Here is a 26,539-nt window from a genome sequence, read left to right on the forward strand (position 1 = left end):
TGTAACGTGTCCTCAAGAAAGGTAGTATTAATTTCTATCAAATTTAATTTGCAAACGGTTCAGATTGGAGAAACATTTGTGGTGAGTAAAGAAAACCTCTAAAACAAGCAACTAGTTAAAAGAGTCCAGGTCAGAACCATTTTCAAAACCCCAAATTACATCTCATATTTTAGACAAAAAAAAAGGTCACCACGGTGATGCAGTGGTTAACACGACATCTTCACAGAAAAGAGGCCTTTGTTCTCAACCAGGCGCCTCTTTCTGTGGGAGTTTGTCTGTTCTCCCCGTGTTAGTGGAGGGTTTTCTCCGGGTGCTCCGGTTCCCCCCAGGATTTCAAAAATGATGTAAATTGGGGTGATTGACTATAATGAACATTGTCCTCAAGAAAGGTAGTATTAATTTCTAGAAAACTGAATTTGCAAACGGTTCAGATTAGAGAAACATAATGTCAGGTGAGAGTTGCTCTCCACAGGTTGCTCTCCACAAGTTGCTCTCCACTAGTTGCTCTCCACAGGTTGCTCTCCACAGATTGCTCTCCACACGTTGCTCTCCACAGGTTGCTCTCCACAGGTTGCTCTCCACAAGTTGCCCTTTGTCACCAGTGTCTAGATGCAGTCAAGGTTTTGATGGGATCCGTTTTAGTGGCCTTAGCGTCGCGTCTCTGCTTTTTGCAGATGTGACGAGGTCCTATTGGCTTCAACAGCTGTGAGCAAATAAACGTTGTTGTCGGCCTAACAAGGCGAATGCCTGAACTGGAAAAGGAGTGGCCCTTGCTGGCCCTTGCTGGCCCTTGGTGGCCCTTGGTGGCCCTTGGTGGCCCTTGGTGGCCCTGCCCATTCAGATTTCTGGCTCCCCACAAGACAGACTATGAAGATACTTTGAACTAACCAATAGCATACAAAGCTAATGCTGATGTTACACCAGTGAGTCACTAAGGAGAGTCTTGAAGCTCAGCACAGATGGACAGAGTACAGAAAAGATGTTGCAGTTTTTTCCAAATAATCATGTAAGTTGACTAATGTTGTTGTATCCACAAAATGTTGGCTAGATGATGACTAGCTAATTCATAACAATATATCATGAAATGCCTGTTAACAGGAATATTAATGTTGCTGTTAACTCATGTAATATTCCTTGATAGATAGTTGTTGCCAGGAATAAACCCAGTTCTCTTTATTTTCTTTGCAAAAGTTGTTCTCACTGTTGCTTTTGATATATTTCAAAGAAATGTTTATTGTCACAACAGAAGGAGCAAAGAGTCGGAGAGGAGACAACAGACCAGAGGTCAGCAGCAGGACCATGATGTAGGATCTTCTGTTACCTGAGAATAATTTGCTTAAGACGAGCAAATTATTACTTATTAATAATTTGTTTATTACTAAGATGAGTAATAAGCAAATTATTACTTATTAATCATTTATTTATTACTAAGATGAGTAATAAGCAAATTATTACTTATCATGCAGATAAGTAATAATTTGCTTATTCCCTAATTTCCACCCATACAAACACAAAACCAACACAATGCTTATGACCCACACAAATACAGGCTACAAGCACACAAATGTAGACACGTTGTGTGTCTGACCCACACAAAGACAAACACACACAATGCGACACAGCCACACACACAAACATATATTCCTACATAGCCTATTTCTTACAAATTACACTAAGTTATAAAAATAGTCAAATAAACCTTACCTAGTAGATATGAACTCTCCTCTTGCCGGTTCTCAGGCTCAGATTCTGCCTGTGACACCCAGAGGAGGTGAAATGATCTGTTACACAAAGAATTTGTGTAACAGATTTATAATTTGTGTAAAAGTCTGTTACACAAATTTTTTGTTCAATTTTTAGCTTCACCGCACAGTTCTTCCTCGCTCTCTCTTTGGTTAGTCGTTCTTTGGTTACCTAGCAACGACCTTTTGCGTAACTTGCGCAGCAGCAGTTTCAGGTTTGGCCACTGTGCCTCATAACTGGAAAAAAATTAAAAAAAACAAACATGTGGAGTGAAAACTGGATAAAATAGGACATTTCACGCCACCAGTTTGGTTGTATTTTGGATAATTAAAACAAAAGACTAATAAATAATTATCAATATTAACAATTATTGACAGACTGATGTGAAATACTTTTACTGCTATGAGGTTTTCAGCTTTATTGTCCAGCTTACATTCAATAGAGATCTAAAAAACTCGTTTCCTTCCCTTGTGAAGTGACGTTTACATACGTGGCTCTTGTTTATAGTCTGATGTCACACAGAGAGGAAATGCTTGTTTCATTTTATGTAATATCGTCAAATACAATATGTCCTTGGAATTCATGCGACATAATTGAATACTGTGAGCCTTCCTTACGGTGTACATGGTACTTTCTGCTATAATGTAAGGCCTTCGTGAGGTTTTTCTATGTATGCTATATCTCCTTGTGAAATATCTGAAGTGTTATATATATTTTTCTTTAGGACAGAAAAGCGTCACAGACCTATGATATAAACAGAAACTTTCCATAAGTAGGAAAGAAAGTAAACATGCATCCAAGTTATTTGGACTATTTCTGAGTTATGATGGCGTGGTGAGTCATCTGACAGGTTTGATTGTGTCTCTTTTGTGTTGGTTTTCTGGATGGTGCAGGATTGTTTTCATGTGCAGCTCCATCTCAACCTTACACAGACAGACGTAGACATGCAGCGTATAAATCAATTTTCAATAAAACGTTTTGCACCAAAGAGTTGAGAATAAACACTGAGGCTCTTTACTGTATTTGAAATGTTAAATTGACATTTGTGACTGTATACGATACAGACCAGCAAATATTGCAGTAAGCATATTGCTAGGGAACACAAAACAAATCTCCCCCTCCCCCACTCCCCCTAGGGGCCGTGGGGGGACACCTTTCTTGAAACACTAAAACTCTCAACACTTGTAGTTAAGGCAGAAGCTGCATTGCCATTAACCATAAAATTTTGCAAACTGAAATGACAAAATTAATGTGCTTAATTTAGATTATTCTGTGCTGTCAGTTTAAAACCTGGGTTGTTTGTCAGTTCTTTGTTTTTTTTGTGTATGTCTTGTTTTTTTTTTTTTGTGATTTATATTTATTAGACCCGAATAATAGTCAGTGAAAGTTTCACTAAACAGATTTATTACATTATTTAGCTAAATAAAAAAACATATTGTCCAAAACATACCTTCTCTTTTATTATAACAATTTTACAGTTGAAGAAAAAGTTACTTTTTTTTTTTTTCTCTTTTGCTCAATTTGCATTTCTTTGAACAACGAAGTTTTATTGTCACATCTGATCGACAGAAAGAAAAAAACCAACATGTTATCAACGAATGGGTGGCCAAAATTGTGCAGAGGAAAAAAGTGAATTGGGTAACATTCTGCAACATAGGCAATCAAAGAAAAACAAAACAAACATTTTTAATTGATTCCAAAATAAAACAGGAATCATTATTGTTGTTTTCCCTTTTTACATCACAATCATATTCCACAACCCTAAATAAGATTACAAGAAGAAATTCCCAACTACAATCCTCATCTTTTTTTAAAAATATACAGATTAAGACAGTGGTCCCCAACCCCCGGGGCGCGGACCGGTACCGGTCCGTGGACCAATTGCTACCGGGCCGCGCAAGAAATAATTAAATATTTCCGTTCTATGTATTGAGTCTGGAGGATCTTTTATTTTGAAAATCCTTTAACCGGATTCTGTCAGTTGCATCTTGTGCGCCAACATTGAGCCCACAAGCAGCAGAATGATTAAGAAACAGCAGCAACAGCATCGGTGTCCATTCTGTCCAGTTCATCAATTTCTCCTTGCAGCTTCTGCAGGAGATTCTGTTCGTCTCTTTTGACCTTTCGTCTCCTAAGAGCAGAACACACGAGGCTTTTAGTTTGAGCAAAACATAGTGTGCTCCATCAACTGGATGAAATTGGTCTGCTGTCGTCTCAAGTATGCACAATGTTTAATCAAATCCCCATTACGTTAGTTTGTATGCATTTCAGTGGCAAAGGAAGATACGATGGCTTAGGAAAATAAACTCCAGCATCGTAGCACGTGTTATTAAACATGTCCATGTACACAATGGGAAACTTTGTAAAGCATCTCTAAGGATGTTTTAAAACCAGTGGGTCCCAAAGTGTGGGGCGCGCCCCCTAGGTGGGGCGCAGTGCCATTGCAGGGGTGGCGCGGGAAACGGAATGGATGAATAAAAAGAAAAAAACAGTTACACAAAAGTGTCTCACTGTAGTTTGTAGTTTGTTTTGTTGCAACCTGAAGTGTGAAATAAACTTCAGTGGAGTTTGAAAACAAAAAATGTGTTTAGGTTTATGTCTGGTTCAACGATTTGTGTGCCCAGTTGATTTTCTTTTTTTTTTTAAGGGGGGGGGGGGGGGGGGATTTTATTGTAATCCATAGGGGGGCCCAGAAGAAAATCTTTGGGAACCACTATTTTAAAACTGTTACTGAGATAAACATGGCTAACCTCTTCTCTTCCACAACTTTCATCACCTCGGAGAAGACGCTGTGGATCTGCAGCCATTCAGCATCCAAGCTGCCCTGAAAACAGGGATGGGGATAAACAGTGGGAACATCTGAAAAATCCAAAATCATGTCCAACACGGCAGCAGCGTCTGCAGCTCACCTGAAACATTTAATGTTCAACTCTAGACTTTCTCCAGTCTAGAGAAAAGATCTCCAGGTGATCATATGTGGCATCTGAGGTGTCAAGATGACACATTTTCCCACAATTCTTCAGCGTTGAGAACTCTTGGTGATGTATTATTACTATTGTTATTATTTCTTACCATCCTGCTGACTGTGTGTTTTCTGACAAGTTTCGGTTTGTTTTCTTGGCCATTTCCTGACATGGCAAAATTTACGCGAATTGCATGTTCCCTCGTCTTTCCCATTTTGATATCTGACTAAGACTATGATTATATTATTGATTAAAGTGACTGATCACCTTGGGAAAGTAAAATTCAGATTACAAAAAATACATTCTTTTCATAGGAAATGTTAAAGGAAGCCTTAAAAAAACGGTGTGGCACGTGAGATTTTGGAACTGGAAATAACATTTGGGAACATTTACAGAAAGGCTGAGCTCCTCTGATCCTCAAACTTAACATTTAAAATGTTTAGTTTGTAAATTAAATATTTCTCCACAAGCTATTTTACTGTGCTGAACTTGTTTTTTGTTTTTGTCCTAAGTATTGTGAGACTATTTGTTGTGTGACATAATAAAACAGAAATGGGGGGAGGAGGGAGGAATAGAGTAAGAGTAAAAATTCAAATCATAAATGAAATAACTCGACAAGAAATTTTCAAGTGTTCGCCGCTGTGCTCCTCATCCTCGGTGTCCATGGAAACAGGAACCTTTGAGACGTGCTGCAGGGTCAGGCGCTGGCGAGAGTTCCTGCTTCACGTCTTCTTCAACGCCCGTCGTCCAGCTGGGAGACGGCGCTGATGGAGGAGGGACCGGGCCGGAGGGACGTGCAGCCGCCATGTCTGCGCGAGGCCCAGCGACGAGCGCCCCGCGGCGCGCGCTGAGCTAATCAAACAGGTTGACCTGTCCGCGAGGAGAGTTAGCGGCCTGTGAGCTCTAACTGCTTCGTTCCCTGTTTGCCTTTTAACATCACGCCAGAGACAACACAATAAAACATGGTTGTTTTATATTTATAACATATATAACCTCAAATCCTCCCAGCTCGAAAAGTAGGCAGTATTAACATTCATAATGTTTCAGCTGAAAGGCTAAGCTTACCTAAATATTTAGCTTCAAACTAAATATTAGCAAGATACTCAGTTTTAAGCTAACTCTGTAACTAGTTGATTATAACTCCAAACTAAATATTTCGTTTTAAGTAATTATTTTAGATTTAGACTTTACATTAAAAATGTTTAGTTTGTAAATGAAATATTTCTCCACAAGCTATCTGGCTAAATATTCAGTTTAGACCTAAACTGAAGGCAGGGGCGCAACTCCATATTTTTGAGGTGGATGCAAACATATCTTCGGCGCCCCCCCATATATCGAATGATGACTGAGGCCTGCTCTTGCTTTGAAATATCAGGTGTGCAGTCCAGTTCCACTGCAAAGTACTTAGAGGACTTGATCTTGGCAGATATTTTACTCAAAACACACTCTGATATTGAATCTAAAAATTCATTCTGAGTGCACCATGTCAGATATCCAGTGGTTTGTTTGGAGGCAGCCTTTCTAAGATGCTCTGCCAGTGTTACATCATATCGTGCTATGAGCTCAAGGATTCCCAGAAAATTTCCATTTTTAGGATTTCCTAACTGAGAATTTTTCCCCCTTAGTGGCAAGTTTCTCTCTGCAAGGAAAAGTATGCAGTCGATAACTCTAGTCAACACACTTCTCCAGTGTGCTTTTTCAGCTACCATGGTTTTCTGCAGTTCACTATCAATAGTCTTACCTAGGCGTAAGCGAGATGCCATTTCTTTCCACGTCAGATAAGCATTTATGTGAGAACTACTGGTTTCATGGTGCTTCAGTGTTTTTGAAAGACATCGCCAGTTATTATACCCCTCCACAAGGCATGTGTCAAGAACTTTAGCTTCACCAAAAAGCTTACATGCAAAACAATAGACTCTGTTAGTATTTTTAGAATATAGTAACCAATCTCGTTCAACTTTCTCTCCATTAGACAGTAAACGAAAACAGTATGCTTTGGAAAAACACCTCTTATTCTTCTCTGATCTTGGATATGGACCATCAGAAACTTTCTGTGGGCCATTTACAACCATGTACTGCCTAAATGTGTCCCCCATTTTGTGTGGTAAAGGTGGTTCAGATGGTTCTTCTGAATAAAGCCTTGTCTCGGCTCTCTCCTCCGCAGCTCTGTGCTTCTCTCTCTCTTCATCATCTAGTCCTCTCTGCTCTTCCTCTCCCTCATCTGCACCTTTCTGTTTCTCATTCTCCTTTCTCGTGGTTGACTCACCATGACTGCCTGCACTAATTTTCCCAAAAAAAGAACACAATCAAAGATGGTCATCAGAAACTCAAACCATCATGGTATATAGGTTTTTGTTGCTTTCCTAATGCCTACCTGATCTCATCACTTGTCTCCTCTATCACTGACCTCATGTCTGTCTCCTTCATCCCTTGTCTGTGGTGTTCTCCACTAAGTCATGTGGTCAAAAAAGCATTATTAGTTGTAAAAATTACAGATCTTACCGTTTTTAAAAATAATGTTTAAAAATTTGTGCTTGAGATGGACTAGTTGCTCCCTCACTTCCACCTGCATTAGACCAACCTGTTGCCTTCCCCTGTCTGTCCTGATTCTTCCTCTTTCATCATCTTCTCTTCTTTCTCTCCACCATCACAGCTGAATGACATAAATTTTGTGTTAAATAGGCTTAAAAAATACAGCAGTCAAACTACAATAGAAATTAAACTTTAATTTAAATCATCTCCTTGTTGGATAACAGTTACTGATTGGACATTACATCTGATCTGACTTATCAGATACATCACAACACCACTGTAGTGGTATTGAATAAGACATTTAAACTCAAGTGTCCCCCTGCCAAAAAGGTTGGTAAAATAGGTCACCAACCTTTTTGAGTTTAAGAGCTTTAGTGACTCTGATGACTAATTTGTCTGATACACACATGAACTTGAACAACTCATCTTTAATTAAAGAATCCATAATACATATGAGTGAAAAAAATGCACCCAGGAGGGCTAAGTGTTGGACCATAGCTGGGCACTGCCGCCACAGCAGCTTTAGCTTTCCTGTGTTAATATTTCCTGAGTTTTATTTCGGTCATTCTTACTTAGTGCGCGGTTATGTGTCTGTGACAGGTTTATGTATCAGATATTCATAGAAATACAAAACAAATCGCGTCCCTTAATGGTTTAATAGGGGAGGCAACTTTTAACAGCAAATATGGGACGATTCCGTATTAGGCTAGCTGCTAGCTTTAGCTAACTTGATTATTTACAACCCTCCTGTCCTGCTAATACACTGACGGTACTTACCTACTATCTTTCAACCACATTGAAAGGCTTTTTTTCATCCCGCCAACATCTTTATTCTTCTCCCTTTTCCTTTTTCTGTTTTGCGCCCCGGACAGCTTTATTTTCTGCCGCTCCATTTTGTCAAGTGCACTACGAGTGGTAGTCTAAAATTTAAAAAAAAAAAAAAAAACGCGCCTGCGTACTCTTAGGGGCGCGTGCACAGCCACCTGCATGGGAAGGGAGAGCGACAGGAGGGGAGGTGAAGGAGCAGAGGGGCGCCTAATCAGTGCTGTTCCCCTGTTATTGATCATTTCATTCTGTTAATTATAGAAAATGCCAACAAGAAAAAAACATTTTTCGAGACGGGGTTTTGGCGCCCCCTCTAGTGCAGCGCCCCTATGCGTTGCATACCCTGCATACCCACTTTTTGCGCCACTGACTGAAGGCAAACTATTCAGCTTCAAACTGAATATTTAGCTTCAGTTTGACGATATTTAGCTTGCTAACTAAATAGTTTGAAACGGTGACATTTATAAATCATTAAATAACATGGTAAAAAAAAAAAAAGTGAATCATGTTTTTTTTTTTCCCCCCTCATATGACAAACCTAAATTATTGATGTTAAATTTTGACTGTTTCTTTACAAACGGCATGGAAGTTTCAAATCCAGAGACAAAGTTGCTTCTAAATGGAAAATGTTACTGTTTGTGTGAATTGGGATGCATTTCCTACAAAACGAACTGGTTCTTTAATCTACAACAGAAGCAACAAAAATAACAAAGACAATATTTCAACCTAAAATCACATTTGTGTTTCTGGCAAAAAAAAAAAAACTCTGCAAGAGATTGATTTTGCAGTCCCTTGACCACAAGCCTCTTCTACTGGGCGAATTATGATTTTGAGTCCCCAGGAGAAAAAATGCGGAACATCTCTTCCCTGTACTAAGAAATCTGAATTTGGGAATGGAAATCTTGGTCAGCATTTGTCAACGTTAACCTGGCGAACCACGTAGACCAAATCCATGCGCGCGTTTGCTTTTCACTTCTTCTTCTTCTTCTTCTTCGGCCTCCTTTCCCAGTCAGTAAAACGTCTTGCTCCAATCTCAGATGTCTGTCAGAATCAGGCTTCTTCACCTCGTTTCAACAACACATCAAACACAGACACGAACCTCATGCATTAATATTTAATAAAAAGAAAGAAAAGCCACTTTCTTGGCGTGATGCGAAAAGTGCTATTTCCAAACAAAGTAATTGTTGCGACAGATAATTATGAGGATGTCATCAGACGAGCAACACATTCGTTCCGGCCTGCGATTGTTGGTGCGACGCCGGACAGCGGGAGGTGTCCCACTCTGTCATTGATGTCCAACATGGCAGTGAAGTGCCGAACAATTGTCGCGGACCACACCGACAACAGTTCAAATCAATCGGCAGCAATTTCACGCTGTTTTTATGTTGGAAGAACGGACGAATCACGAAAGCCTCCCAGCAACAATAAAAGTCGCAGGCGAGTCAGGAGTGTTACGTTTTATTTGGTCGTTTCTTTCTTTTTTTTTCCTTTTTTTTTTTCCAGCTTTTTGTTCCTCTCCACAGGTTAAAACCCATTATAATAGTCATAAGAAATAAAAACACGTTCACATACTGCATACAGAAATAATACTCTTGACGCACAGTAAAAACAGTTGATTCAGGCCCAGCCCAGTGCAAGATTTCACACACACACACAAAAAAAATAAAAATAAAAAATTGAGAAGAATATTTGAAAAAGCACGAAGGCCTGCGAAGTCTTTAACTCGTTGGAGCAGAGATGGTCAAACAGTTACAACAGTAGGCATGATGTACAGGCAGTAGGAGAGATGAAGCATGTTTGTGGTCCAAAAAAAAAAAAAAAAAAGGAAAATGGAGTAGGGGGGGAAACAAAAGCAGTTGAACATAAAATTGGACGTTTGGGTGCCCCAAAGAAACATTAGGCTGAAATGTTCGATTTTAGGCGTGACTTTACCGAAATAGCTCAACTTTGAATCCTCAAAAGGCAAAGAAGCTCTTTGACTGCACCCTGCAGAGAAAATATCTGACATTAAAAATGAAGGAACAGAAGCAGCCAAACAGCGTGCCTCGTCAAGAGTCCAGTGAAAACCTAAAACAAGCATCTGGCATCTTAAAGTAGACTGCGTCAGCGGCCACCTCGAGAGAGTCTCTATCCAGTGTTTAAGAAGGTGGCCAGTCATAAATGTCCTTTTTGACCGCCGTATGGGAAAACCGTGAGCAGGGAAGTTAAAAAAAAAACAAAAACCTTTAGAGGTCGAGTGTGAAACATTTGACTAGTGAGTCACGGGGATTTGTTCCAACCAGAACCTTGCAAATTGCACCAGTGGATCATTGGGAGTTCGGCTCTAATGAACACCTGAAAAGAGATCACCCACTGCTAAATGCTCTCACGCTTCTGTTAATTGCTTTTAAAATGCCTTGCATGATAATAATTGGGATGATTAGCCAGTAGATAAAAGGAGCTAGCGCTCAGAGGAAAAGCGGTTCCAAACTTCCTGGCTTCCTCTCGCAGGAATGTGATGGAGCTTTCGTCCGAATGAGAGATTTCCGCTGTTTGCTGGTCACGCTCGAAACGTAATTATCGAAAGCGTCAAAGTGATTTGAACACCGAAGATAACCTGAGTGCAAGCAAAAAATGCTTTGTGAAGGGAGGATAAGAAGGGGGAAAAAAAAGAGAAGCCATCAAGTCCAACATTTGGGAAAAATTAAATCTTTCTTAAATCGGGAAAGTAGTTGTTCCGTCTTTGGCAGCAACTACCATCAACAGGATGTCAAGTGCACTATTAAGAAGTCCTAAATATACTTTTTTTTAAAATAAAGGTCTTAAATCTTGTTGTGGCAAATGTAAACTCGTGTGGGTGTGTACACATATATATATATATATATATATATATATTTTTTTTTTTACTTGTGGGACTTTTCTGTCAGGCTAAAGATTAGACATCTTCATTGAGGCAGTTGAGGCTACCGCTAACTAGCTGATAGCCAGCTAGCCAGCCATCATGGGTAAAGTGCAAATTTACTGGCAATTTGTCATCTTTTCTAGGCCTTAAATTTCATTCATAATGGTCTTAAAAAGTCTTAAGACCATAATCAAGCTTTCTGGAATAACCGTCAGTTTTTTTTGTAGAGAAATTCTCTTTGCTGAATGCTTGCAGGATTTACAGGAGACGATAATTATTTCATACAGTCTTTGCAGCTGAGTGAGCAGAGGTTTTCCATTAGCATTTCAAACCAAACCAACCGAAAAGGGGGGGCAGGGGGGAATACTTCTTTACAGTCCTTTTAAAGATCGAAAGAGATTTGCTTATGAACTGTGATCTGTATCGGTTTATCAAATGGACAAGATAAACGGCGAAAAGATCATCTATCTGTAGGAGCAAACGGTAATAAATCATTTAGCGCCTCCATATCTAAGGGCCGATCAGAGTTCATTCAGCCAAATTGATTTGCAGCAGGGCTGTACCGTACTCTAACCCCCCCCCAGAAATTTACAAACTGAATAGCTTCTGCTAGAGAGGAAGATGACAAAGGTAATTGAGTGTCAGTAACTAGACGGAGCAATAATCACGAGCAAGCGGCCACATGCTGTTGAGTTCAATGAGGGAAGCGTGTTTGAGCCTTGGACTTGATAACCTCGCCGAAATCTGTGTTTATTTTCCAGACGCGCTGCCAGTCGTCCGCCGCCGCTGTGCTCTTGGAAACCAATCGGCCTTCCTTTCGCGGCTCCTATTCATTTTGTCTTCATTGTTATTGGAAGAGAAGGGGGGACAGCAGATTGTGACCTTGGGTGCCCGCGCCGACAGAATTAGAAATAATATTCACCGTTTTTTTTCGGAGGGCGAGCATTAAAGCTTCTGCACCTGCTGGCGATCTCTCGCGGACGTGGGCTTTTTGTCCGCATCCCCCCCACCCCCCACCCCCACCGGGGTTCCGCCGTCGCCGAACGGTCAGCGAGAGGTCAGATTTAATCATTCGCTGCCGGTCTAATGGGGCCAAACAAAGGTTCCGGCCAGGTGTTTCACTTTCAGAAACGCTAAATAATGTTTCTGGCTCAGACAGGAAGCTGAGAAGCAATTGGAGCAAACCAGAAAACCACACGCTTGGAACATCCACCCGATTGACCGCAAGCAAACAAAACAAACTGCCAGTGATGAATGGAGAGCCACTGTAGGAGCTAAATAATAACTAGCTTGCCAAAGTAACAACTGAATTGAAGCAGTTTGAAAATAATCTTACTGAACTGCTTCTAATTTTCCCTGGAGAAATGCAACTGTTGGGGAAAAAACAAGAACATTTTAAGCCAAGCTGCAGAAACCTGCCATGTTTAAGAGCACACTGTTCTTCCTCAGCTCTTTAGAAATTCAAATGATCTATTTTATTTTCCCTACCTCACTGACAAAAGTTTGTGTGGTTTTTTTTGTTGTTGTTGTTGTTGTTGTTCCACAGCTTGGTTAGTTTACCTCAAAGGCTTTAAATTAATATATTTCCTACCTGCATCACCTTCCCACCATGCTGTTGCAGTTCCATATAGCACATTGATTTATGTCTATTTTTTTTTTTTTTTTGACAAAGAAGTGAACTGGATTGTGTCTGCATGGTTCTCAGAAACTAGAAGATGGGAACAACACAAACTAGCTGCCAACACAGACGGATTTATCATTCAGATTCAGCCAGGAAAAACCAAAACAAGAAAGGGAAGAATTACACAGTGGGAACGGAAAAATAAATTTAAGTAGATGTGTTCATATGTTTTCAATAAAGCTTAACTTTATTGGCTTTATCAAAAATAATTAAGCCTAGTTTATTATTTTTAGTTTTTCTCATGTATGCAAATCTAGAAATGAGCACAAACCTCAATTTAAATTGTGACGTATAGCGGCCATCAAAAAATACACAGTGGGACGTTATGCATAAATCAAACTAAATTTGGTGATATTATATTAATAATAAAGAGCAAATTGCTACTGCTAAGTCAATCAAGCTAGCTAACAAAAAAAAGTTCAGCTAACTTTTAAAGTTTCTTCTATTGATCTAGTTCAGTTGCTTATGTTTTTACTAAAGCTTTACTTTAGGATTTAACTGTTGTAAGTTCAGGCTGCTTTCATTTTTTTTCCAGTTCTTCTGTTCAAATCTAAAACAGAACATATTTGCCAGTATTGGATATGTGCATAATACACATTGGTATCATTGTACCAAAAAACTAACTATAAGACTTGTTATGTTATATTAAGGGAAATACTTCCACAGCATGTGAAAAAACAAACTAAACCTAATTTTCTCTCAAGGGTGTCAAAACACAAATGTGATTTTCTATTTAGGGCAAAAACCACCGAAGCTTTCAGTCTCAGTATAAAGCAAAAGCCTTCAGCTGAAATCCACTGATCTGCTCAGTCTTGACGCACTTCAACAAAGAGTGTCCAATTAGTGTTAATGCTGGGAGAAAAGCTAGCCAACTGATGCTACACTCTCCCATTAACAGCTATGGACCAAAATCAATAGATTGTATGTTGGCTTCAGCTTCAGCACCCAAACAGGTTCCTGAAATGCAATCCGGCGTTTCCAAATGGAAATTCCAATATAATATAAGATAACTCAACGTCTCAATCAAAGTAAACAGGGAAAAATAAGCAGGAATGTAAACATGACTTTTAGCCGATCCACTAAACTAACTTTGGATAAAATTAACCAAGCTTTCATTTTGTAACAGTCAATTTGTAACATTACTGCGAGTAAGGGGTCGGTGCTTTCTCTACTGATTTTCGTCAGGTGACACACTGGCCATCTTTGCATTTAGTTATTACTGTAAATGGTCCGGGCATGTCTTTAAATGAAGTTTGTCAAATGGGGCCCGAGGGACTTGACTACCTGTCAGCTGCACTCAGGACAGTGACTTGTGGTGACGGACTGCCTGCTGCCTATACGCGCAGAGACTCATCAGGACTTTCTTGTGGAAGCGCAGGTTGTCAGCTCAGGGGCGACGAATGGCAGCTACGCTTCTTAAATCTGACAGCCAAAACCAAGAATCAGACATCCCTGTCAAAGACATCCTGAATAAAATGTGTCAAGCCTTTTCCTCACAGCTAGCAAATTAGAAAACCAAGTTCAGGGAAAGCGAGTGCGGGGAGTTTTTTTTTTTAATGTGTGTGTGTGTGTGTGTGTGTGTGTGCAAAAGCAAGCGCTTATTCATTCTGGGTCAATCCGCAACAGAAGTGATTACCAGGAGGAAAAACATTCCCCCCTCTGACTGCAGGTAGGAAAGTAATCATCTGTGAGAAGCACAAGAGACTCCTTTTATTTCGAGTCATATTTTAGGGTCCTCAATTATTAAATAGGAAACGACGAGAAATGTTTTCCAAAACCAAATCTCTGGAGGAAAAATTCAAATCTAGCCTAGGCGGGTTGCTGAATGACAGCTGAAAGAGGATACTTCACACAGGAAAACTTGCGACTGAAGCAATTTCCCCAAACATTTCAATCATCTCAGATTCCTCGACACACGTTTTTGATCAACGAAAACAGCAGCAGCCCAAAGGTAGCGACTATCATAAGATAGCACTTGCTTTAGCGTGTTGACATACTGAGGCGAGGCATTAAGTATTCACTTGCAATCAAAGTTCCAACTCTTTATATTTTGTTTGCTTGGTTCATTTTAGCTATTCATTTTTAACTAGTTAGTAAAACAAAACATGTTTGCTTTGGGAGTTGGTTGGTTCTTTCTGTTGCTGTTTTAGATCTTTGTTTTGGTCAGTTCATGACCGACTTTTCTGGGATCTCAATTCATACCCTTCAAACTTAAATCTGAAACTGCTGCTGCACAACTTATTCAGCGGGTTGTATAACCGGTTGAATAACTCACTCACTTTCTGGCTAAAGAGTGAGTGAATCGATGGCGCCCAACTTTCTTAGCTGACCTACAACCTCTGCCTACATCCCCCTGAATGCCGTTTCAGGATGGGAAATTATTAAAATGCTATTAGACGTTTTTTTTGATTGATATTGTACACGTGTCTACTTTGATATCATTATTGATTTATTGTCCAACCGTATCTGCTCATAGTCTAATGCAAGGAAATTCGGAGACTCGTCTAGTTGTTGTATCTACCAACTTCCTTTAGACACTTGTTCATTATTGGCCCTCTTCCACTACTACCTACTCATTATGGCTCGACTTGGCTCCTCTCAGTTTGAGTCATTCTCCACTAGAATCGGGGACCAGCTTTGTGTGGGTGGAGTAAAAGGCAATCAGAGTCTGAAAAACACCCCAACCTGATCTGTATGTGACGCAAGCGCAAAATGTCTGCACCTCGTCCTTGGACCACATTGTTGATTTCAGAGTTGCCATTGTCCTTAACGCTCCAAATACGTTCACTGGGTTTTTATGAATCGTAGGTCTGATTCTCCTAAGGGCGTTGCTCTCATGACGCAACTAGTGACCAATACCAGTTTGACGCTGTGTTTTCAGCCTACTTTGCTTGATTGCAAAGTAGGCCACATAGCTGCTAACGGTGGAAAACACTTGGAACTGTGTCGAGTCTTGCCGAGCTGGCACTAGTGGAAAAGGGTCAGTAGATATAGATCAGGTGTGATCTAGTTAGTGAAGGACAACGAGAGAACATCCAAGAGGAACACATTATTGGCAAGTGGGGTGCAGTTGCTACAACTTGGTACCATGCATCTCTCTGTTTAAAAGGTTAATGAAATGTTCTACATCGTCTCTGTGAAATGAAATAAGTTTTTAAAAAAAAGCTATGTTTTGCAGCTCTAGATGAAATAGGAAATTGTGGGTACAAAATAACTAGGAACCATTTGTCATGATGATCGTTTCTTTCAGCAGCCATTATGGCGTACCGTTTTGTGGCTACAGACTTTTCATTCTAGGGATAATTGTCTTTTCCTAACTGGCAGCCATTTAGCAAATCTTGTGGCCATTTAAGATGGCTTTAAAACTTTTAGAGCTAGGAAGCAGTGGGACGGTACATAACTTGAAATCCCAGTAAATGATTTGGACCAGAACAGAATGTGTCAAAAAGAAAACAATTGCTCCACGGTTAATAGACTCTGCCCTAGAACAAATGTCACTGTATTTTTTCCCCTCTCCCGCCCTCCGGCCCTTCATGGGTGTTACAGACCTGAATGCTCCCCCGATGCCAGGACTATTCATGAGAAAATGCCCCAAAAACGAAGACGGTAAGGAGAAGTCAAGGGAGAGTGAAGAACGGCCAGGTAAACAAGATGTGAGGAGGGAAGGCTGCAGAAGCAGAAACGGTGCAGTCAGCAGCTGTAGCCGCTGGCACGGAACAACAAAAAGGAACGGAAAGGGAGGAGACCCCAGCTCACACGGGCTCTGAAACTTCACACGTTCAAAAAGAGAAAACAGGACACAACATGCATCTGGATGGGAGACGACGCAGGAAGCAGACCCACTTCTGGCCCAGAGCACGGCATCGCCAGGGCTAATTAATTACCCAAATATCTGATCACTTTGTTAACGCTGTGCTACCCCCGCCCTCATCAGGAGGCTCCGAGGTATCTCAGGGGTACACAGGAGAAAGTTATGCATAAATCTAACTCGCTTTGGTAATGACTTTACATTATTTAAACAAAATAAACAGTTTTAAAGCAAGAATTCACTCCGGCAGTTAGCTGAAATTGCTGTTACTAAGTCTCTCATGCTAGCTAACAAAATAATTCTTTAGTTAGCTATTTAAGTCCAGTTAAGTTACTTATTTGTCTTAAAAAAAAAGCTTTAATTTACAACTTACTTTTACTATTTCAGCCTGGTTCTTTTTTTCCCCCATGTTTCTTATTTGTGTTCAAATCCCATCTAAATGAGCTAGTACAGCAAAAAAAAAAAAAAAAAAAAAAGTGACTAGTACTGGATATTAATGGCAACGAACATCAGTTGTGTATTATGAATTTAAAAAATAAATATATTATTATTATTTATACTATTTTATATAAAGGAAAACACTTCCAATAAAACCGGTGATTTTATTTGAGCTTTTCCATGAATGTATTCCGGTGACGCGGCCGGTCAGAATCTTTCTCATACTTCAAATTATTTTTAGCTAATAGGAAGACTGTCGGCTATAAACCAGTGGGTCTCTTTCAGGCGCTCACTTGCAAAACAATCGTGTAATAAAGGGGCCATCTTGAAATAAGCAAATCATAGAGGCTGGTGTGGATCGTCACTCTGATATTCAACACACTCCTGACGATAAGACGTCTTCGCTGCAGCGGGAAGTTCAGCTCCAGGTGCAAATTAACATTTCCCACAGCGCTTTCACAGAAATCCTATGAAAAGTGTCTGAGCACGTGTGACGCACAATAAGATGATCCAGGTGTCAACAGGAAGCTACGTTTTGTGGGAATGATTCGGAATAGGTGCAAAGCCTACAAAACATTCATGTGGAATGCAAATGGGATGTAAGACTTTGATGAGAACGATTGGAAACAGCAACAAAAAACGGACCTAAAGCAAGAAGCCAACCAAAAACAGCCAGACGGGCTCGGATCAAATGTAGCAAAAATCAACCAATCTGACTGTGTAACTTGGCCTAAACGTCTCAGCTAGTTGCCTGGCAACTCCATGGTGGCACATGTAGAGGAGCGAGTTGCAGACAGCAGGATGTTGAAATGTCTGAGAAGGCCAAGCTAGGAAACACATTAGGGTGATTTACATTTAGGACTGTATGAAAAAATGGAAATGAATCTGAAATGTTTGTGAGGTAAATATCAGTTCAGATTAAGCAAGAATCTTCCTAAAGCTTACATTTCTTGAATGGAGGCTCTATGAAGTTATTATTTAAAGCTTAAAGATGCCATTTTGCAACTTTGTAGGAAAGTTAAAGAAAAAAAAAAAATCATTAAGTTATTTTAGCTTATGGAGAAATGTTAGCCTTCGGTAAGCAGCAACAGGATAAGGCCACAAAACAGACTCCCAAAATCAGAATACTGAAAAAAAAGTCATTTCAGAATTTCAGAGAATTCTAACCAATACCAGAATTGAGGTTGTTTTTTTTTTTATCTGAATTAAGAAAAAAGGTCTGTATCAGATTAATCTCACAACTCTGACTTTTGCAGAACTGACTCAAATCTCAGAACTTTGATTTATTATTTTTTTTCTTAAAACACGACATTTTTTCAAATCAAAAATTGGAAAAAGGAAGAATTCAGACATTAATCTCAAAATTCGGACGTTGAACTCAAAATGTCCACTTTAAATCAGGATTTTCACTCAAATCTCAGAATTCTGACTTTTTTCTTAGAATTCAGAATTTTGACTCTAATCACAAAACCTTCACTCAGATCTGTTCTTTTCCCTTACAGAAGCAGCAGCGGAGAGAATTTCGCAATGTGTCAAAATCAAATATGTTTTGTTTTTTTTCTCTACAGAATGCCAGAATAAGTCATGTAGCTGCTTTCCAGTGAAAAAACGTGAAAAGTGAATTAAAATGTAAAACCCTCGGCAGGAGCTGAGCTGTCTTACTTGGAAAATCTTCCTAAGAGCTGCACCCAGAACGTCTTTAAACTGAGAACTGCACCAGCATGACGTTCTCTGAACCGGATTCAGATTCTGGGAAAACTGCAGACGTTCTTCAAATGAAGCCTTCGAGCATTTAGCAAGTTCTATGGAGAATATCATTTAACTCCCATAATAATAAAATGTATTTGTGTTCCCACCAACGCCTCTGCGCGCCGCTCTGCATGTGAATCCCTGCTGCCTCCGCCCGGCGCAGCGCTGAGCCCAAAACCGCTTATTTGTAAGCACCTTTTGTCCGAGCGCTGGGCGGCATTCTTTGGCAGGAGAAAGGAGGGGTTGGGGGGGGGGACGGAGGGCTCCCCGTCCCGCTTCCTGTGCCGCCGCGTCGCCTGCCAGCCCAGTGGATCCGTCCAATCCCTGGCATTTCCCGAGGAATGTGACTGGAATGCTTTCTACTTCTGGAGGGGAGGAAGGGGGGAGCTACGCCCAGGTCGCGGTTTTCGTCTTGGATTTCACGAGCGGCCTAGAATATCTACCGAGTGGATTCTCCCATAAAGTAACAAAACTATAAAAAAAATTTTTTAAAAAGCTTTCTTCTAACAATGAGACACAGATGCACACTCACAAGCATTTGATTTTCTCTTCTTATTTCATCTTTTCTTACACAATCTGAAAATTTAGGTCAAATCTTGTCTAAGGCACCGGCTAAACGGTTCAGGGGAACCTTTAAGAGATATAGATAGATATATATATATTAAAAACACTTCACAAAATAAGGCACTCCAATTTTCTTTCATTGTCCTGACTGCTTTCAGTCTGTAGGATGAAGCTGTAAAAGAAAAAAAAAAAATGGCCTGATCCACCTCTGCATTGTCACAAGGCTTCAAAGCAGAGGGGGGAGATGAAAGCAGCTGATAGGAGCAGGATGACAGAATATCAAGATGAGGCTGCCGATCTGGATTCTGCTCCTTCAAAGGGACAGCAGTAACACAGACGAGACCCGGGGAAGAAAAATAACAAAGGAAAATGAAATTGGCACCAGCCGTTGGTTCACAGGAAGATATCCCACAATCCATTGTATCACCTTTTCCCCTGGCTTTCTGCTTTCCAAAGCACCAGGCTGGGGTAGAAAGAAGAACTACTTCCCTCAGAAGAACTGCTACCCTCAGTGGGATTTTAATTTGAAAGGTTCCAAGTTTTCGTCCCAACAAAAAAAACAAAAAAAAACCTAAACAAAAAAAAAAAAAAAAACAGTAGTGAAAATGGTCCTGGACTGAATTGCACTGGCACCTGATTGAAGTTGCCCAGCAACCACCACCTTCTTCAAATTAAACAAAATTGGTGTCAAACGTTTGTGCTGCAAAAATCTTCATTTGTGCCGGCATCATTTTAAAGATATTACTAAATGTTTCCAGAGGCCAACAAAGTCGACCAGCTACTCCACATTTACAAAATCAAACAACATAATGGTTTCAGTCGACTGGGTTCCATTTGTGCGGCATTAATTTCTGTTTGTGCCGCTATGATTTTTAAGATTTCTAGGTCACCAGACGTCTCCCACCGAATTAACAGCAAATGTTCCCAGATACATTCTGAGGTCATCAAAAGGTTCCCCCGGCCCCTGCCCTCACACTTTTAATATCAAAAAGATTCTGTCAAATTTGGTGCTACTAAAATTTTAGCTGCACAAACACATAGCACAATTCATTTATGTCAGTACAGTTAGATTTTGTTAGTGCGGAGGTGGTAGGGGCAGGTCGATCTTCGGAAACTTTTTTTTTTTTAAATCTTAAAAATTATAGCGGCACTAACAAAAATTTGTGCTGCAAAAGCGAGCACAAATGGTTTGAGACACCGCATTTGGTTTGATTTTGTAAATCTGGAATGGCTGATTGACCTTTGATGACCTCCAGAAACATTTATTAACATCAATTCAAATTTGAGCTGCACAAACGTAGCACAAATGTTTGACACCAATTGCAATCAATTTGAAGGAGTTGGGGGCGGGGTCAACCTCGCTCAGGTATTGCTGGGATGCATTCCATATAATCCACGACTGGGAAAGAGATTTGGATTCAGAAGCGATCGTCTCTGAGTTGCGTTGGCGACTTGAAGGGCTTGAGCCCCAGCGTCCTGCGGGGGTGGGCTCTCTCTTTGGTCACGTCCAGAGGCTTGCCGCAGGCCGCCCAGCCCAGGTCCATGAAGGCCGGGTCCGCCGGGTTGATGGGTGCGATGCGGAACGAGGGCAGAGTGGGCGAGCCGTTGGTGGAGCACGGGGCGGATCGGGAGGTCGGGAACGGAGTGGAGAACGGGTCGAAGGGTGGCGCACCGTCGGAGCTGCTGGAAGGGTCCGCCTTGAGGGCGAAGGGGTCGCAGTCTGGAGAGGGGAAAGGGTCGCAGCTGGTGAAGGGGTTGGTGGGCGAGGGCTGGTAGCCCAGGGCGTGGCTGTCTGAGCGGATGGGGCTGCGGCCGCCTGCTGAGATGGCGCCACCCGCCGAGATGAAGCTCCAAGGGTCGATGCGGGGCCGGATGGGAGACGGGCGTGGCCGGGGGATGACGCTGACCTCTAGACGGCGGGTTTTGGGGCTCCATAGCGCTGGGTTGGGGTGGAGAGCGTAGGGTACGGAGGTCTTGTCCTCAAAGTCCAGTGTGTCTTGGCATAGGGGGAGATCTAAAACTGGAACAAAACAACAAACCAGTGTTACGCTTCAATAGATTCCTAAATAAAAAGAAACTTTCCACTTGTGTTAAGTGTGGAACATCAACATGAAAATTATACATGACATCAAAAATGCTTTGCTAGCAAAAATCTGAAAAATGTGATTTGCATTTGTATTCAGCACTGGTGGGCAATACAAGCTAAAAAGTTAGTTGTGCTAACCCTAAAGCACTAATCATAAACATTAGCTCTGCTAGCACAAAAGAATTATGCAAACATGGCATTTAGCTGAAGCAAATTCATGCTAACTACAGTTCAAATTAATGATACAACCTTCAACAACAATCTAATGATGACATAATCTATGTTCTATAATGGTCTCAGACATTGTATTTATGCTTAGATCTTGTTCTTTATTGTCTGTGTATTATTTTGATCCCGGATTTTTTATTGTTTGAAATAGTTATTAGCGAGAAAACACAAAAAGAAGAGAGGCGACATAAACAGCTAACTACTTGGAAGAATTCTTAACAGTCAATAACCAAAACTTGAAAACAGATGTTAAACTTTATTCATCTGAAAGTTTACGCATTAGTGCTACAGAATTTATCTGAAAATTGTAATTTTGGAGAACCTACGTGCGTTAAATGCTAAAAAAAAAATATATATATATATATAGCTGTATGCAATTAGCACATTAGTGGAGGTTTATACTCTGATAGCCTTAAATTAAATCTGTAATAGAATGATGTCATATTGCTGTAAGCAAGTGAATTCAGTTCCTAGTCCTGTTCGGTCAATTCCTCAGGTTTGTCAGTGAACAAATATCCTCAAGACCAAGGAGGATAGCAAAAATGTCTCTTTGACCGGATCTAATGGTTGAAGTGCTCTACTCAAGCCTCTCTCATCTGATCTAGTCTGTTCAAAAACCCTTCAGAAAACAAACCTGTGCAGTGAAATTGATCAAAAACAAGAAGATGAAAGCACACGAAAAAAGTAAAACAGAAATGGAGCAATTACAAGTGAGGAATGTTGATGTAATTAGTCTCAATTAAGTGTAACATAGTGCTGTTTAACTAGTTGACAGAGCTGCAAGAGCAGCAGACAAAGTGTAAATTGGCGCTGACAAGAACATTAAACTCAGAATAAATCACCCTGAGTGAACATTTGCTGTTTCCAAATGTGACGCGTCTGCCAAATGGCATTATTTACATCAACAGTTACCCTCAAAGGCTGCCGAGCTTTTCAGCTGACAAGAGCGAGCAATCAGGAGCCACACAAGAGCAGCAGCGTATTTTAAGAAAAGAAAGAAGAAAGTGAGAAAAGTCCTCTGAATAAACATCTCTCTTTCAAGCGCACGCTGCCAGGCAAACCATGTGGCAGTCTGTCGCCTGCGTCATTCCAGTCAACAAGCATATCAGGGTTGTTTAGCTAAAACACACTTGGTTAATGATGTGTGATGTCGTTTTTTTTTCTTGTCTTGAAATTCAGGGTTTTCCCCCCAATTCAAATTTAAGACTTTTAAAGGCCACTATGAAGGGAATTTAAGCCCAACAAACTTTGTCCAGCCAACTGGCGATAAACTTGTACTCCACAATCATGAGCTACCACAGCAGTGGCATGCTAGCCTCAGCCGTCTCCAGACACACACAAGGAAGAAGTCTGGGTGCGGCTAAACAGAAAAGTCCCACACGAAAAAATTACATAGAGTATACGAGATTAAATAGTTCTTCCTGTCAAAACAAAATTTAAAATCTGTCATCATATATTAAAGGCAAACTCACTTTTCACATTAAATTTAAGACATTTTAAGGCCAAACATTTAGATACATTAATTGAAGACTTTTTGCGGATGCGAGGGCACCGTGTAAGGTTTGTATATGTTTTTGTGATATGTAGTTCAAGCGACCAAAAAGTTTGGAGAACATTCGGACCCGTTTTCAACACCAGGGTGTTACCAAAGGGGGGCGCCAAAATTGGGTCGCTTCCATTGAAAACGGGTGTAAAGAAAGTCGATGCAGCTGTCTGAAATACTACGCCACGCACATTTCCTTGGAGTTTTCATAATGTATTTCATGTGTTTTCATCACAAAAAATAACCCCGCAAATCTGCATGAATTTGCATTTATCTCCCTTTACAAAATAAAATCCGGTCAACTGAAATCTGCTAAAATGCCAGTATAAATCCAGATGTTCTCAGAAGGCCTCATGGATTTGCCTGATTCCAATTTTGGCCGATACCAATTTTTTTTTTTTTTTTTTTTGTCAAAAAAAGGAACGAACTTCACAATACTTCTAGTCAGAGAATCTGAATACAAATGCATGCTCCACTTTTCATATTTTTAACTGTAAAAAAAACATTTTGACGATGCATTATGTTCCTCCTACTCCACAGTCATGAACTACTTTGAGTCGGTCTAAAACTCGGAGAGAAAACGGCGAAGAATGTGGCACCAAACGTACGCAGCGACGCTATCAAATGCGTAATGTGAACACAGTTTCTGAAATTCGCGGCGGTTTCCAGCAGACAGACTGCAGATTAGCAGTCTGGAATCTGCTACCCTTCCATCCAATGTGCTGCACTCATCCTGCGCTATTCAATGAAAGAAAACTCCAATCTCAGAAGAGTGAAGAAAAAAAAAACCCTGGTTGATAGCTCTGCTTTGCCAGTATTAGCAGTAAAGTACAGCGAGGGCCAGCTGTTACCTGAGATATGCAAATGGCTGCAGAGAAGCTTTGATGCTAATGAAAAAGCTCCTGCAGCAACGAAGTATCCCCTGTGCTGCTAAATGGAAACAAAAATTCTCACTAAAAACAAAGAATGATAATTCCGGGAGAACCACGTGTGTGCGTGTGCGTGTGTGTGTGTGTGGGTGTGTGCGCGTGTGTGTGTGTGTGTGTAGGGTTGGGGGGGAAACATTGTTATGCCACGGTGGTACGGGACTCAAGGTTAAAGCCGGAATGGGATTTGCGTGCGCGGCCGGGTGGAACGAGCTCGGTTAGGGGCTGCAGGTGAATCACTGAGCTAAATTAAAAACCCGAATCCGAAACCCAATCTGGGCGAAGAGCAGGTACTTAAAGGAAGTACTCGGCTGATTTAAAATGGCACTTCCAATAAGAAGAGAGCTGGAGAAGACAAAAAAAAAAAAAAAAGAAACAAGAAAACACTAGTGAGAATTAAAACAGCAGAGGTAGACTCTAATTAATTTTAGATCAGGCTTCTGGATCTTCAGCAATGGCTCTTCATAACTCCGCCTTAAAATGATAAAGAATCAACTAATGTTTCAAATGTAAAATTAATAACAAATGCTGCTTTAAACCGTTTTTTATGTAATAAATTGATTTTCCACGCCAGAATTGTTTGGGATCTACTTTTGTTCGTTATTAAATTGGAAATCATTGTTTGTTTCTCATTTCTACAAAAGTTTTGTTTTTTCCTTAATTTAAAACCTAAAAACAGAAATAAAAAAATGACAACAAATTTCCTTAAGTTGATATTTATATTTACACAAAACTGAAAGTTGTTTTTTTTTTTTTTTTTTAAAGAGGTCAAGGTTTTAAAATAATTTTTTTAAGTGGCTGGGCCAAACTTTAAAAAGGGCTTACAGGGGCAGTAGCCCAGAGCGGCCAGTGTTTGGGCGCTTCAGAGATTTATTTTTTTAATTTATATTTACAAATGCATGTTTTATAAAAATTGTAGTCTACATAAAACTAACCAACCCATATCGAATGAAGTGTTTTAATAATGTAAATTTTGAATACAAATGATGAGTAATTAAAAATTTGACTCTAAATTTAAAGTACATCTTTTCAAGATTAATATGTAAAGTTGATTACTTGCACCCACTGATGATCTCCACCAATGTGTTTTCATTCATATGAGTAAAATACATAGAGCACCAAAATAAGCCCCTATCCTTTTAAATCTGGCCGTGAGCGCAGGGCATTCTGGGTAAATAAAACCAAAACAAACACCTGTTGTTGTTTTTTTAGGGTTAGCGGGAGAAATTACTTGTTGTCTTGTGCCATCGACAAAATCTGCTAAAATCTGACGCCGTCACATTTTTGTTTACATATCGTGTAGCAGAAAGTGTCTTCTTCAGAGGTTTTCGAAGAAGACCTATCAGTGGTTCTTGGTGCAGCATTCCCACAGACGGGGAGGGGAACTAAACCAGGTGAAAATGTAACAAATGTTGCAACTTTGATCCCCAATTGAACCAAGTCTACCGGTCTATCAGGTGTGATATTATTTATGTGGCTCTCAAGGTTATAACGATAGCAGGTCTAGGGGGAATGAACCCACTGACCCAGCTGGGAGGCGTAGCTGGACCTCCTCCTGCGGTCGGGTCGGTTCTCCGAGGCCTCGCTGCTCAGCTCTCCATTGCTGGAACCAGAACTAGCGGTCCAGTCCGCCGGGACGGCGCCGTCCTGCTGCAGTGGGGTCCCCGGACTCGGAGGGCTGCTGTGGTGCGTCTGCGGCGTCCGGGGGCCGGACCTTTCGCGAGGGTTGGGCGGTGGTGGCGTCAGGGGCAACGGCTTTAGCTCCTGGTACTGCAGGGCTAAATCCAGCAGTGGCTTGGGGAGCGGCTCAGACGTGGAGAAGGTGATGAGGTCGTCCACCACGGGGGGGTCGGTTATGAGCGGCCTGGGGGAGGAGATCTCCAGCTCGAAGGAGGAGCGTTCCTCCGAGGCTGGGGGGTTAGTTCGAGGGGGAACCCTGGGGGGGAAGTCCAAGCCCCGACCCAGCGCCACGGAGGACAAGAGGGAGACACAGCCTAGCAATACTCGGTGCGTATTCTTGACAGCGCCGCCGAGGAACCCCCTCTCGGGCATGGGGGAGCCGGCCGGGGAGTAGCCCCCCTCCTCGCTGCCAGAGTCTCCCTGGGAGGGGGGAAGGCGGAGGCTGTCCTTTGACGAGGAGCCTATAGTGAGAGAAAGAAAGTTTAGAGAAAAAAGAAAAAGATGTGAGAGAGAATAATGACTCCACGCATTTATTATTCATTCAGCTTCTGTTTCTAATTCACACTGCCAGACTTGGGTGAGTCTTAAAAGGGCAGTATTATGTGTTTCCAGGCACATAGTGCCATTTTAGCGCAGTGAAGTAACTATGTTTACTTCAGTGGTTAGAAACTCAAATATGAGTTAAAATTTGAGTTTGTAACTTAACGTCTTGAAATTGGGACTCTGTCACTTTAAAGCTTCCAGCTCTTTCTGAAACTCCGCCTTTGGAAAGTCATCACAACATGGCTCCCCTACTAAACATTTAACAACATTTTTACCAGAGTTGAACTGAGCAGCAGCTCCTACAATGAGCTCAGCTCCACCAGGTGTTTGCTAATTGGTGGCTAGTCTG

General features: G+C 40.9%; 1 protein-coding gene and 1 long non-coding RNA gene across 2 annotated transcripts in view; one reads left to right on the plus strand and one right to left on the minus strand.

The window, feature by feature from the left end:
- The first annotated feature begins 5,971 nt into the window (after positions 1-5,971).
- LOC116732466 (uncharacterized) lies at positions 5,972-6,638 on the plus strand. Its single transcript, XR_004341797.1, has 2 exons — positions 5,972-6,210; positions 6,428-6,638. It is a non-coding gene; the product is annotated as an uncharacterized LOC116732466 (long non-coding RNA).
- A 9,496-nt stretch (positions 6,639-16,134) lies between these two features.
- LOC116732465 (mitogen-activated protein kinase kinase kinase 11) overlaps positions 16,135-26,539 on the minus strand; it is a 48,410-nt gene continuing 38,005 nt past the window's right edge. The window contains exons 9-10 of the mRNA XM_032582628.1: positions 25,494-26,108; positions 16,135-21,204 (exon numbers count right to left, since the gene is read on the minus strand). Coding sequence (XP_032438519.1) covers positions 20,603-21,204; positions 25,494-26,108 — 1,217 coding nt within the window. The 3' untranslated portion in view covers positions 16,135-20,602. The remainder of the gene's footprint in view (positions 21,205-25,493; positions 26,109-26,539) is intronic.

This window comes from Xiphophorus hellerii, chromosome 14 (assembly GCF_003331165.1).
Source record: "Xiphophorus hellerii strain 12219 chromosome 14, Xiphophorus_hellerii-4.1, whole genome shotgun sequence".
Taxonomy (NCBI): Eukaryota; Metazoa; Chordata; class Actinopteri; order Cyprinodontiformes; family Poeciliidae; genus Xiphophorus; species Xiphophorus hellerii.